General features: G+C 47.4%; 1 protein-coding gene across 2 annotated transcripts in view; it reads right to left on the bottom strand.

Annotated features, from left to right (window-relative positions):
- Nucleotides 1–13910, bottom strand: part of VANGL1 (VANGL planar cell polarity protein 1) — a 45715-nt gene extending 31805 nt beyond the window's left edge. Inside the window, exons 1-4 of one of the 2 annotated variants that reach the window (XM_021548888.2) lie at nt 13800–13910; nt 5904–6184; nt 4046–4172; nt 280–887 (exon numbers count right to left, since the gene is read on the bottom strand). In XM_021548888.2, the coding sequence (XP_021404563.1) occupies nt 280–887; nt 4046–4172; nt 5904–5986 (818 nt within the window). In that variant the 5' untranslated portion in view covers nt 5987–6184; nt 13800–13910. Of the gene's footprint in view, nt 1–279; nt 888–4045; nt 4173–5903; nt 6185–10480; nt 10813–13799 lie in introns of those variants that run through there. The other variant, XM_021548889.3, reaches the window with a different exon arrangement.
- Between the last annotated feature and the right edge of the window lie 585 nt (nt 13911–14495).

Genomic DNA, 14495 nt, shown 5'->3' with positions numbered 1-14495 from the left:
TTTTAAAGATCTCATCAGGCTACTGACCATCCCAAAGTTATGACATAAGCTTTTTTTCATTTACTGAACTGCTCAGAAATGCTCTGAGGCAGGTACAGCCTCCCCCACACTCAGAGAAGGGCAGAGAGATTCAGTTTGGTAACTTCAGAGGGACTCTGGAATTCTTCTGGCGGTCGATTCAGGAACCAGCAACAACACAGCCTCAAATGCAGCTGATGCTTCACGCCACAGCAGAGCCTCACTTATCCACACCAGCGGACTCCAAGGCCTTGCACCTACCTCAGGTGTCCCAGGCTGTAGTATCGCGACTCTCCGTCCGTGGAGCGAACCACCTTGACGGTGAACGTGGGCTGCAGCTGCCGCAGCTCCAGCAGCACAATGGCCAGGTAGTGGATGAAGAGCAGGGCATCCACCAGAGACACGGCGTACTGCACTATCCCTTGGTAGTTGGTGTCCTTCGAGTCCAAGATGCGAACGCCGTAAAAGAGCCAGTAGGAAAACACAAAGAGGAATATGAGGACCAGCAGAAGGGCCCGAAACACAAACACCCTCGGTAGGTCTGCCTTGGGTTGGCGGAAGAAAAGAGCCCAGGTCCCGATGAGGAGAATGAGGAGTTTAAACGCCACAGAGATGAACAGTCCCTCACAGACGGTACCACATGGCTCCAGATCCTCTCGCCACAGGATCTGGGGTAACAGAATGAAGGCAATGGGGGTAAGGAAGACTAGGAGTCCGAGAACAGCTGCCACTGTTAAGCCCAGGTAACGTTTGCAGTCCAACCCAACGCTGTCTTCCAGATCCTTACTGATCCGGGCAATGTCCTCCTGGGAAATACTGTGCTCAGAGGTGCCTGTGATCGCTGTCGTGGTCTCACCCCAGTTGTCATCCTGAAGGAAGAAGAGATGCATAGAAATAACATTGAAACAATCAGGCTATTCCCTCCAGATGTTCTATTTTTCTTGCCTGGAAAGATATTGCTGTGACAGCCTTAAGTCCCAGAAAAAACATACAGCAAAAGCAACACCTTAAACATAGTGAATGAATAATCAACCCTGACAATAAGTAAAGGTTTGGAAACAACAGCAACTTGTCCAAACCAGTGACTGTAAACATTAGGTGCTAAAAGCCCTAACTGCAGAGCGGGTAGCTCAGCTTGCTGTGCCACTCACTGTACACCCAGAGGTTCTTCTTCCAGCACATTTAATGAGTTATATGACATAAGTCTTGGAAACTGTAGTAATCACCAGTTCCCATGTCCAGGGCAAGGACTAGTATTCTTCCAGCCCACAAATTCTGTAGTGCAACTGCACCACAAAGCACCTGGAAGGGAAATTTTCATTTCAGCGTTTCAAGTCAGTTGTTGTTGTTACACAATCAAAAACATGTTCACACGTTATTTTTCCATCCATAATAGAAGCAACCACACCTCCAGCAAGTTCCTCCACTTCATTGTCTTTTATTCTCCTCTACAGTAGCACTGCCTTGAGTAGCTGACAATCTAATAAAGTTTAGTTAAACCAACATGTTACAGGTGATCACAGAGGATATTTCCAGGTATGGGGCTTTTAAGTTTAGAGGATCTTAGACTGCCAAGTAGCTCTGGTATTACAATCCAGGCCATTGTCAGAAGCCACTTACTCACAAAGAGGCTTACCTGAAATACAGTCGCCATACTGGCAAGTGTCAGATTACATTACATGTTATGAATGTCTCATTTCTTCCCAGCCAACATCAGACAATGTCTGCATTGGTTCTCCCATGCTACAATGCCTCCAATTGCTCCTTCCAGGTGCTGGCACAGCCAAAGAGCTACACTGACATGTACGGATTTGACTCACAGCTGCTGCTGGAGTGACTCATGCACATGGAGGCTCCTGATGCTTCCCACAAATGCATGCCAAAGAGTGGCAACGCATGTGCCTCCGCTGCTTGGCACTTTTGTAGCCACAATGCTCATTCAGAAGCACATTTTTGTTTTCTTCCTAAGAATATCTTCCTGCAGTCTGTGTCATTAATAGGATTTACAACTTCCCTCAGACTTCTCCAACTGCACATGCTGACCAAAACAATTTATTTGAAAGAGACAGGCATAATTTTGAACCCTTATTCACTTCTTTTTAAGAGCTAGATGGAAAGAGTCTTTGGGAAAGGACTAGACTGAAGCAGGACAACTACTTGGAACAACTTCCAACTCCATGGATTTAACTTCTAATGTACTCCAAGACATGAATACCTCCCATGCTTAGAGCAGTAGGGTTTTGAGACAGACCAACCACAAATAGTCAGCATCTTGAATTAATATGAGGGGTTTTTTGAGTCACTTCTCACCAAAGCAGAGGCCCCAGAAGAGATCTGCATTGTAGTATGTCCTGAAAAGCAGCATATTCCTGCCACATTGTACTCTTTAACATCACCTCTGCAATTCAAGCATTTCAACTATTTTATGTTTATGCATTAAGTAGTTCTACATAGTTTCCTCCATTTGATGAGCTGCAAAATTGCCCAGAAAAGAGAAGGGACAGGAACACCAAGGCAGTTTAAGGCTACGTCCCAGAAGACAACAGGCAACCCTAGTCACAGTTTAGCCCTTGCAACTCTTGCCACTTGAAAAAGTGGACTACAGCCTAATGCAAAAAAATGTGCATTTATGTGGAACCACAGACTCAGCGAATGCTTTGGGTTGAAAGGGACTTTAAAGATCATCCAATTCCAACCCTCCTACCATGGGCAGGGTCATCTTCCACTAGACCAGGTTGCTCAAAGCCCCATCTAACCCAGCCTTGGAACATTTCCAGGGATAGGGAATCCACAACCTCTCTGTTCCAGTGCCTCACCACCCTCACAGCAAATAATTTCTTCCTAATATCCAATCTACACCTGCCCACTTTCAGTCTAAAGCCATTCCCCCTTGTCCTACCACTGCATGTCCTTGTAAGAAGTCCCTCTCTAGCTTTCTTGTAGGCTTCTTTAAGCTAATGAAAGGCCACAAAACAAGGTCACTTCAGAGCCTTCTCATTTCCAGGTTGAACAACCCCACCTGCCTCAGCCTTTTCTCACAGGAGAGGAAATATGAGGCTAAATCTCTAGTGGTACACGCCTGTTGGACTTGAAGACACTGCTCCCTAGGAGAAAAGTCTGGCTCACAAATCACCTTATTTAGCTTTGGCTTTAATTGAGGAGGTCTGCGTGAAAACAAGGACTTAGGAATTCACCAGCACCTTTAGAACTATTTGAAATAACAGCTGGGACTCATGAAAACAAGGAACTGATTACAAAATACTAAATTACAGGACATGAAATGAGCACATCCATAGGTACATGAATACTGTTACCACCACACAGAGTTTGGCTGGGAACTGCACATAGATTATTTTTTTTTTTTTTGGTAAAGGCAGAAGTGGAACCCTACAGCTAAGGATTAACAAACCCCAAATCCAGCCCAAGATACTGAAGCATCCAGCATTCTAGGTCTTGCAGCACTAGCCATTCTTTGAAAATGAATATGCACCTTTACATCACCTGCTAGAGCAGAGCACTGGATCCATCCTAGGTACAATCCAAATACAGCATTATTCTAGTTTTTACCAAACCTATTTTTAATGTACTAGCTTTGTCCGAGTCCGCCCTCCTTCACAGCTATTTCACACTACTTTCACATTTCTTGATTCCTTTCCCTATTGGAATCCTGGTTCTAATGCGTTTTACAAGATTACCTGGAGCAAATCCTGGTTAAAAACTGCAATACACATACAGCTGAAAGGGTTGATCTGAATAATGCACAGTGAGATGATGGAAACAGATGTTTACATAGAGCTTGGCAGATGACACTCTGGAGAGAGAGCCAAAGTAGTGCCCAAGGAGCTGTCAGAAATAACACGCTCAGAACAGGACAGAAGTGACTGAGACCTTGGCCGTATGCACGAGCAAAGGGCACCCATAAGCCATGATTCTTTACTAAACAATTCTTTCTTCCTAGTCATGAGCCAGCAAGCCACACGCTCTGTCCCACAACACACACTCCACGTTTGTTTTCACACCTCCTTACCTGGCCCTCCTCTGCCCGGGAGGCGTCGTTCCCGAGCAGCGGCTCCGCAGGAGGTGTCTGGATGGTGACGGACTTCTCAGACCGACTGCCATCTTTGCTTCGGGGAGATTTGTGTCTGTCCCGGCTCCTTTTACAAACAGAGGAGGAGAAGAACAATATCACCAGTTACTCTACGGAGCAGGGCATGAAATGTGCTGCACCTCTACCTGCAACAAGTGCCCCAAGTATTAGATCAGCCAATTTTGTCCTTCTCTTGATCAACATAGACTCGGGCTGCGACAAAACAAGCTCTGGAGGAGGTAGAAAAGGGACTTTGCCCAGACAAGCTGAAGCCTGGAGGCTGGGACAGACCACCCTTCAGTGATAGCAGAGGGGAGGACAGGGATACATGCCCACCACCTCACATATTCTTAAAACACCTTCCATCAGTGCTGTGCTTAAAATGAAAGCCTGCATGCTCCAAACAACTGGCAATGCCATTTGGAATTCACTGGTCTACACAGTTCTCACAAGAAAGCGTCTTGCAGGGACATGCCCAGTTAACACAAGGAATTAATCAATAGAGCTTTAGTTCCTGCAAAGCAGAGTCTTGTCATCTCTGACCTTAACACTGTAGGACAATTGGTGAAGTTTATTTCCACTGGTTAATAACCTCAAGTTAATCTCTCAGAAAGAAAGCAAGAACATCAAGCGTACAAGGCCAGTCTTTATTTCCAGAGCACCCTTGCAGACCTCACAGCTTCTCATCTGAGAAAGTCTCAAGATGAATTAAGCCCTACCAATCTGCTCACCAATGCTTTCCTCCCCATTCCCACACGGACAGGAAAGCAGCCTTTGCACTGGAAACCCTCGCAGTGCTCAGGGACTAGCTTAACACTCATAAGTATCCCAGCTCTGCCTCTCTCTTGGAATTACCAAAGCCCAAAGGTTTCACGGGATGACACTTTTTCCAGTTGAAGGGCTCTAGGATTTTTATGCTGTTTTTGGAACTCTGAAGGCATCTTTCCACACAGAATTCTAAGTTTAAAAGGGCAATCTCTGTTGCGGGTTGGATGCTAAAGAAGGGAAAAAAGGCAAACAAGACATGTTTTACTCGATAACTGGACTGTGAGCAAAGAGACTTCATGGAAGAATTCTTTTTCCAACCACACAGGGTAATTGCTTCCGAATTGCAAAATTATTTTGGACCAGCTCAGTAATAACTTGCAAATAGTAAGTGGCACATATTTTACATGTATAAGTATAATGTAGGAAAAGAAAACAAAAAAGGAAACGTTTCCAAATAAATCAGAAGTTTCAGAGCAGATGGGTTTTCAGGCTGTTGAACTACCACAACAGAGAGGACTTGCTATTCAAGTTCAGAAAAGCCTGACTTCTAATCCAATCAGTGCTGATAAAGGACTTGTTGCCGACTCAAGTACCACTCAAATTCTATTTAAAAAAACCTCAACACACCATTAACAGTGTAGGCTGGAGGAGGGTGGGGAGAGGCAGGAAACCTTATTATTACAGAATAAAGAAATGGCATCAGAAGACAACTAGCAATTATCAGTTTAGGAAGTCTAACATGTCTTCTTCCCCAGATACTGTACTCATCCCTCCCCTTTAAGAGGGGACTCAGGTGATCTTTTCTTTCTGCTGGCACTATCCCAATCTTTTTGGCCACACATAACCCCAGCATGCACCCAACAGGTTGAATATCACTGAATTAGCAGCTTCAAGTCTCCTCACTGTGTTCCCCATGAGGACTTTCCACATCCAGAGACGTGGGTCCACTGATTTTATCTTGGTTTCCAATTTTTTTTCCCATAGGACATACCCTAACTTAGTAAGTAATTAAAAACAAACATTTCCTTACCCTTGTCTGTGAGCTTTTTTGGAGTGACCTGAGTAGTGGGAGTATCCCGAATATGTTGATTCTGTATCCATTGCAGCAGACATCGGGTTGCACAGAAGGGGCACAGATATTTAGAAGATGAGTTCCTGGTGCTCCTGAGGTGGAGTCCGTGGTAAAAGTGCTTTCCCGGGTACTCTTTGCTTCCCAGTCATCGGTGAGATCTGGTCCTCAGATTGAGTGAGCTTCACTTAAAAGGAATCTGATCAGAGGGGAGGGAGGGTGCTTGGCTTCTCACGATTGACCTAAGAAACAAGAAACAGACATGGAAGTGCACTCTAAGCAAAGCAAGACATCATCCCTGCTCCAAGAATTCCCTCACTCTAGCTGCATACCACACTCAAAGTCTGTCCTGGTCAGCCTCTCCTTCTGATCTAGTGACATATATGCATTTGAAAAGCTTTAAAATTAATTCAGTGCATCTGTTTTGCAGAATTTAGCCCATTTATCTAAAAATCTGGAAGAGACAGTCTAGGTCACCTGGTAGGGACAATGACTTGGAGAAGGGACAGCAGCCTTACATACCGAAATGCACCCACAGAAAAATGACCAGGCTTGGCTTCTACACCACATTTTTTCTCCCGTGTGACACACAGCCCACATAACCCCCAATTCAGAACAGCAGCATTATAGCCTATTTACAAGGGGTGGGGGTGAGTGCAACTTCCCTAGGAGAAATCCTGGAGAGAATCAGCCCACCATGTCTGAACCTGCTTTGTTTTCATAACTGCAAGGTGTGCCCATTATACAGGCATTAGTTACCATACAATCAATGGCACTGTGAACACCTCCCTCTCCTTTGTAACCTTTGCTTCCAGAAGCTAATTCAGGCCTCGAAGAACTCAATTTTATTAAAAATCATCTCTATATATACACATGCTAATAACACTGAGGAGAGTCGATTAGAGATCACGTCTAGCTTATATGGGCCAACACTTCTTACAATGTACTTCCATTTGGAACAACAGCTGTAGTCACATCTGTAAAGGGCAGAAGAGGGTCATGCTTTTTTTTGGAGCAGGGCAACATTAGAACAATTCCCAACACTAACATGGCAAAACCCCTGAGCCCTGTGGGAAGGAAGGGTAGACATCATCCCTAGGTGAGAAGAGAAATGGAAAGAAGGGGAGTTAATCATCAGTTTGAGGAAACACATGCAAATAGGGAAGGGGGAAGGGTGTCAGCTATGGACAGAGGTACCTTGGCACAGCCTCTGGAACACAGGAGCACTCCCACATGCCTTCTGCCTAGACAACTGCTGCCTCCAGCCAGCACAGGACTAAAGCCATGCCATGCTTTCCGAGTGGGCAAAAGAGCACTTTAAAATTAAACTAGATCCCTCCATAAATTTCTGCTCACAGCAGTTTTTGAAGCTGTTAGCAATCAAACAGGCAACCACTGCTTTCATCCCTCTCCTTCCTCAAAGACAGAGGGACAACAACAGAAATCCTGTTCTGGCCAACTATTCTTGCAAGCCATAAGATTCCTCCACTAACACCTCCATAGAAGCTCACAGCAGAGCGCTCTACCACATGCAAGCAGTGCCAAAGAAGGAAGAGAAGGAAGCCTTTTCCCCACAGGGTTCCTTGGCTGGTGCTGTAATCTGCAACAAAGTAAAGCAGCACCCCCACTGCATCCAGAGCTGCAGGTATTTGCACAACACTTGGGCTTTCCAGGGCTCTTAGAAAGCAGAAAGGCCCGGGGACCTTTTGTGTACAGGATCCCCAAGCTCTAAGGGCATATTGTGCCTCAGAGAATACGGAAAGGACGAATAAGGATGGGACCATAAGGTCCGTTTTTTTCAGGAAGAACGGAACAAGGATGTATTTAAGCATAGTAAAACAAAGCCAAGGCACAGCACAGTTTGGAAAATGGCATCATTACTGTAACAAGCATAAAAATCCCCCAGCCGAGGATGTGATGTTAACACTCATTAGCTCCTGAGATTTGCACACAGCCTTTTACTGCTCCAGCATTAGGCTGTGACTCATTAAAGCTGATTTTTACTCTACTGTCCTGCTAGGCAACCACAGAAAAATCCTTTTTCTGTGTTTGTCTTAGTCTGATAAATGGGGGTGAGGCCACGACCCCTCTACGTTCAAAAGCACTATGAGGAGATGGCTACACAGGACTTTACAGTCATTAGGCACCACAGACCAGGAACACCCTCAGCTGAAGAAAAGGTGACAAGTTATTGTAGTCACAAACCACTGTTTGTGATGTTACTGGAGTCCCTTTGAGAACAACCATTTACCTTCACAGACACATATCACTGCATTACAGGAATAAGAAAAGCAAGGAGAGTTGCTGGAAGACATCAGTAAGGGTTACATATTTTTCCTAGCCCTCTAGGAAAGTATAAACTCTCACCCTTTTCCCCTAACCACATAAAAGTATTTTCCCTCAAATCCCAGGTAAAATAGAGCTGAGGCAGGGACCAGGAATAGAGCTCCTCTTTTGACTCCTCTCACCCCATCAGCACAGGATCATTCTTCTCTAGAGGCCTCTGGGAACATTTCTACAGGTAGAGGCTGCTGTGGAAATGTACAGGCTACCTGGGCAGGTACCATGAACAGGCAGTGCCCATTTGATGGTGAGTGAAGTCAGGCAGTGCTTGGGCACCAGGCAGAAAAGACCAACACAGGAACATCAGGGCAGGCTGGATCACGCCAACTTTCCTCTTCTGTGTAAGCATGAGCAACCGTTTTGACACAGCTCTGTGAAAAGTCAACAAGGCGGCCCCCAAAAACTATCAAGTCTCCTGGACTACTGTCAAAAGCAGTAATCTTAGAGGTATTTTCCAACCTAAATTATTCTACTATGAACTCAGGGACTCTGCTCCTCATTGCCCCAACTGCAAGATACACCAGTGGCTAAATAGATCTTCCTGCTGAGGCACTCGCAGGCCAGTCAGGAGCAAAATACATCTGCCCAATCTCAGCTGCAAAAAGCAGAAGACCACTGGCTTTGCTTGGTATCCAACTGAGATTGATTGTCAAGGGCTCCCTAGATTTGTCCAACAGAGGGTAGCCTGGATTGTTAGACAGACACCACTCCCAGCCAAGAAGGGAGCAGTCCAAAGAGTCCAAGGAGCACAGTCCAAACACACACTCCTTATAGCCATGCCAAGCCAGTTACCCACCTCCTGCTCTATTTCATGGCAGGAAGGCAGGGCAGCCTTACACCACAAAAGCTTCTGAAATTACTGTGGACGAAGTAAGGAAGGGATCAAAAGACAATTAACAAGCTAAACTACATCTCCGGGTTGGTGCTCTTCCAATGGCATAGACATAAATCAATCCTAGATTAGCCACCACCCCAAGAGTGCCCACTGCTAGAGCCTGAGGAGACCTACACAAGACAAGTTGTACCTGTGTCCTTCATAACACAGTCCTATCCAAACTAAGCATAGTCTTTTACTAAATCACTGTTAATTATGATTCCTACCGTACCCCTCTGGGCAAGAACAACTGTTCTGCTTAAAGCAGCAGCCCCATCATTTGGGGCCTCATCCCTTCACAAAAGAGCGTGAATTCAGAGTTCAATGTAGCCAATCAAAATCATTACATCTTGCAGGACTCTGCTGAAGGCATGGTCTGTTTACAGAGCTTCTGGCCCTGCATGAAACAAAGCTCTGCTGGCCTGAGGGTACAGTTGCACTGTATTTCAGTGTTGACAAGAAAGCTGGTGTAAGTAGCTTCCACCTCCACACCACGGTTCACCACTCTTGGTTGTGTCAACACAATTCTCAGCAAGCAAACAGCACTGCTGGAAAACAAAACAAAAAATCCCTTTTCGCCCCCCTGCCACGCTTTTGTCTTGGATCCTTCCCGTGACCTAGTTCACAGCACTGCTCAAAACATCCAAACCAATGTCAGGGTGAATAGCAGCACAAGCAAACAGCTAGAGGGGAGACGGACTGCCTCCTCTGCTCTACCATGACAGTTGTATAAACTGTACACCCAGAACTTTATTCCCAGCACTCTCACGTTGCCTTTTCCTTACTCACTGATGACAGAAAGAAGCCAAATACTAGATGGAAAACAATGTAAGGGCACCCCAAAGTAAATTTTGGGACCCTGCACTGGCAAGGAAGACTGCCGCACCCTGCACGACAGTGAAGAAATGTAGTTACCCCTGAATACCACAGAGATCACTGTAATTACAGTTTCTACGCAGCTACACAACTCATTGTAACTCCCTCTTTTCATACGCTCATAAATCTCAGAAAGAGTTTCTTTTGAATTGCTATTTTCCACACTGGAAGCCCAATCCTATTTCCAATGAAGTTTGCTTTGTGATCGTCTTCAAGGGAGAGAAGTTTGGCTCCCAGCCCAAGAGAAATTTAAAAGAGCAAGTTACATCTTTAAATCAAAGAGGGCAAACGCAAACAACAGCTCCCTTTTACATCCCATGCTTTCCCAATGGATTTCCCCCTGTGAAGTTGAGGCAAATAACTCCAGAGCAGCTCCTCTTTGAAATCTTTGCACAGTTTCAATCTTGCTGTGTTTAAAACTTGCAATCAATTAGAGTTGGTTTACCAGTCCGTTCATGAAGTTGTATGTCTTTGGAAGTGCCATCTGGAGAGCAAGCAGCCACAAGTGTCCGTGAGGATGTGTGCACAATTCAGCTCCAAACGCCGTCAGCCTCACTTGCTAAACAGCACCAGCTGTCTATGGGGTAATGGATGCCCATGAGCTATTGCACTGAGAAATCTTTTTTTCCTTCATTTAGTGAAACGAAGAGCTTTGCAAATCAAACACACTGAACCTCAAGCACTGAAGGTTCAAAAGCAAAAACAATTAAGACAGTTAAGCAGTGAGGAAGCTTTTCCAACTCTGGCATTGGCTTGGCTGCACAGTACTGCTGCAGCAAATTCCCATTACTCACTTCAGGAAAACGAGAAATTGCATAACTTCAACTGCAGACATAGTAAGACTTATGAGCAATGCCACAGGAACCTCTTGCTTTTGAATTTCCTGAGCAGGCCCCAATCCAGCAACTTGATCTGTAAGCACATAAGTTCATCCATGCTCATCTATTCACAGAGCCAAATATTCCAGTTTTAATGGGCAATATTTTTTTTTTTTTTTTGCATGTCATTAAATAAGGTCAATTTTGGCCTTCAAAAATATATATAACTAAGCCAGGGCTTTTACTCTATGGTGGAGGCTCTTGATTTGCAAGCCACTCATTCTAAAAAAACCCATTTAGTAGTCAGCAAATACAAGCTCTCTAGCAATAGGTTCTCTTTTGCTTCTCAGAAGGTCCTCAGAAAGATTTCACAGATCCCCTGGAATTTCCAGCCCAAAAACTGAAAACCATTAGTCCACAACATGGATATTTCAGAAAAAAAACCTACTTGTGTTTATTGAAGCAATTCACTGTTTAATCAGAACATGCAACAGCAACTGACAAGAGAAATACCCAGGCAAAACCACCACTCAAGTGAGCAGAGCTTCCAAGCAGTAACCCCCAGCCTCTTGTCCCTGTTGCACAGCTGGAAGCTCTCTCTGTGAAGCACTTCCCTGGAGGGATGTCCTTTGCCCACTCCAAGAGCCACACCTGTGCTGTCCAAGTTTCTGAAGCACAATGAGCACTTGAGACTATCATGCAAACTACACCTCAGTGCCATGCTCTCAGACTAGTGAAAGCTTGTCCTTCCTCACTCATGGGTCTGTTCTGTGCTGTAAGACCTTCCAGTGCTCCTCTTAACTCCAGAGCCATGCAACATGACATAAGGCATGTCCTCAACCTCAGGACACCAGAGCACCTGGGACTGTGCACAGGAATACAGTTTTCCATATTGACATTAAAACAAAACAAATGGGGAAAAGTGTCTCACAAGATGCCACTGACTGCCTATCCCAGCAGGCAGCACCTGTACCTCATTTTCAATATTTGCTTTTAGCCATAGCACTTAGATACTGAGTTAGCATTAAAAGGTATGAACTGCAAAAGGTTTCTCTACTGAAAGAGCACCCCCGCCTTTAGGACACTTCATATCTGCCAGCATTTTCCATTTAAATTTAGAACAAAAAAGAAGTCTACAGACCCTGAGAAAATCCCCAGGACACAGCACAGTGGGACTCTACAGAATGGAGTCTCTCTATATCACCCTCATGCTCAAATCTTTACAAGTTCAATGCCATTCTGGCCTTGCAAGGAGAGAGGGCAAAGGTGTTGACCCCTGAGAAAATAGCCATTGATTTTTAATTTGACCCAAGTCAGGAAATTCTGACATACAGGCTAATGAGAAATTAAAAGAAGTACTAAAGTAGTTTTTACACGGGTTCATTTTCTTCTTCCAAGCGAACAGTACCAGACCGTACCGTGGAGAAACATGAGCTTACTGTTTCCCACCAGCAGAACTGGACATCACAGCTCCCCACTCAGGTCTGCTCCTCAGGTCCCCACACAGCAGCACAAACCCTGCAGCAGCAAAGTCACGTTTCTGATACCATCCTTTGCTTTGGTTGCAAGAGGTGAGGGGGTAAGGAAGGCAAGCTACAACAACACAACATGCAGTTCTGCTAGTACAATAACTGCAGTCATTCGGTGGTGTTGCCCTAGTACTGCATCCCAGTCTCACAATGACAGGAAGCCCTCTCCAGATGCGCATATCCATGAGACAGCAGCCATCAGGAACAACTGCCACTACTAACCAAAACCAAAAGGTCAGAAGCAACCACTGTGAGCTGCTGGTGAGTGGCTGGGAGCAGTTAGATATTTGCCTGACTGGTTCCAGTACAGCCAGGGATTATTCCAGAATTCGAGCTACAGGGAGCATTTTTAAAAGAGGCTTTCTACAAGACACCATTCATATTTATTTTTCAAAATTAACAACTCTGTGTTGTGATCACAGAGCCAACATTAGCCTCAAAGCTGTGGCCAGCTAAATAGCCAAACCCCAGTGGGGGAAAAGAGCCAAGCATGGTCAAAACGAAGCTTTTCAAAGGTAGCAAAGCACTGCTGAAGCACCTTCTCCACAACTCTCCTCCTCGAAGTCAGGCTGAGCTCACAGGCAATGATATCACAGAACATACTTCGTAACATCCTAATTTGCACTTCCAGCCAGCGTGACTCCACTTCTTAACTCTTTATAGCCGCACAGATCTTGTGGGCAGTTCATTACTGACAAATCCAGGGTCAAAAAAGTCCCACTGCTCTAAACAGTCACAGAATCGCCCACCTGCCTCCTCAGATCGAAAACGCTGCCATCAAGTCACTCATGCTTTCACTGATTGCAATTCAAAGAGTTCAACCCTCGGCATGAGAGTTAGTTAACCACCCTGACAACCTTCTGAATCAAAAACCCAACCCCCCCGCGCTATTTCGCAGCGGCTCTCCTTCCCGTCACTTCTGCTCCCCGTCCCGTGCTGCCCAGCGGGATGAGCCCAAACACAGAGCAGTCTGTTTTACACGGCGTGGGCAGCAAGGCACCACCAGCAGAGCGCTCACACCAGCGCGGAGCCTCTCGCACCAACAGCGCACGGGCTCCTTGCAAGGCGAGGCTCGGCAGCAGAGCGCTGCTCGCCGTGCGGGGCTGCGCCCGCGGCCCTGCCGGCACCGAGCGTGCCGGCACCGGGATGCCGAGATCGTAGACCCGCAGCCCCAGCAGCCTCACGGCGGGCAGGAGGGAGGCCCCCGCCCAGGCACAGGAACCAGCGCGCAGCCCGGAAAGCGCCGGGCAGGGCGGCGGGACGCGGCGGGCTCGCACCGCCCGGCCGGGCACGGCAGCCGGAGGCTGCCACCCTGCCGCTCCCGCCGCCCCGGCACCGGGGTCCCGGCGGCGGGAGGGCGTGGCGGGGCAGCGGCATCGCCCCCCGCACGGACAGACGGGCAGACGGACGGACTCACCTCCCTCCCGCGGCCGTCCCATGCTGCCGCCGGCACCCACCCGACCTCCGCCGCCGCGCCGCTCCCCGCCACCTTCCCCGGCGGCGGCCGCCGTCGCTGCTGCCGCTTTCCGCTTCCTGTGCCCGGCACCGCCCCGCACCCGTCCCTCCCCCGCCGGAGCCACCGCCCACGGGCGAGGCTCGCCGGCCCGGGAGGCCGCTGCCGTCGCTGCGACTCCGGCGCCTAAATGCCCCCGGAGCCGGGGTTGCGGCGCACCTGGGGGGTGTGCGGCGGGACCCGCCACTCAGCCCCCCAGGCGTGATTTGACGCTTGGACCTCTCCCCGTAGTTCAGCCTCCTCTGCACCTCGGGCGTACACACGCTCCTTCACATCTCCTGCCGCTTTCTCCATCGCCGCCCGCCTTGCTCCAGCCCATGAGCCCCGCACCTCTTCCAAGGCTCCGCAGCTCTCCTCCACCCAGCCATGCTCCTCGTCTGTCCCGTGCCGTCACCTTCTCCTCCAAGAGAAAGATACTCAGTCCCTTGGAGCTATCCCATCCCAGGTTACGGTGGCCTTGGGTTTCCTCCGAGGCTAAGTGTATTGCCAGGCACTCTAATGCCTGGCTTTTGGGACGGCTTGGTCTGCTCCTCCACCCAAAGGCTGCAGCCGCAGCGCCCTTTGCCCCTGGTCACAAGAGGACTGCCATGAGGAAGCACC

This window comes from Lonchura striata, chromosome 2 (genome assembly GCF_046129695.1).
Source record: "Lonchura striata isolate bLonStr1 chromosome 2, bLonStr1.mat, whole genome shotgun sequence".
NCBI lineage: Eukaryota > Metazoa > Chordata > Aves > Passeriformes > Estrildidae > Lonchura > Lonchura striata.
This window is presented reverse-complemented; position numbering and strand designations above follow the sequence as displayed.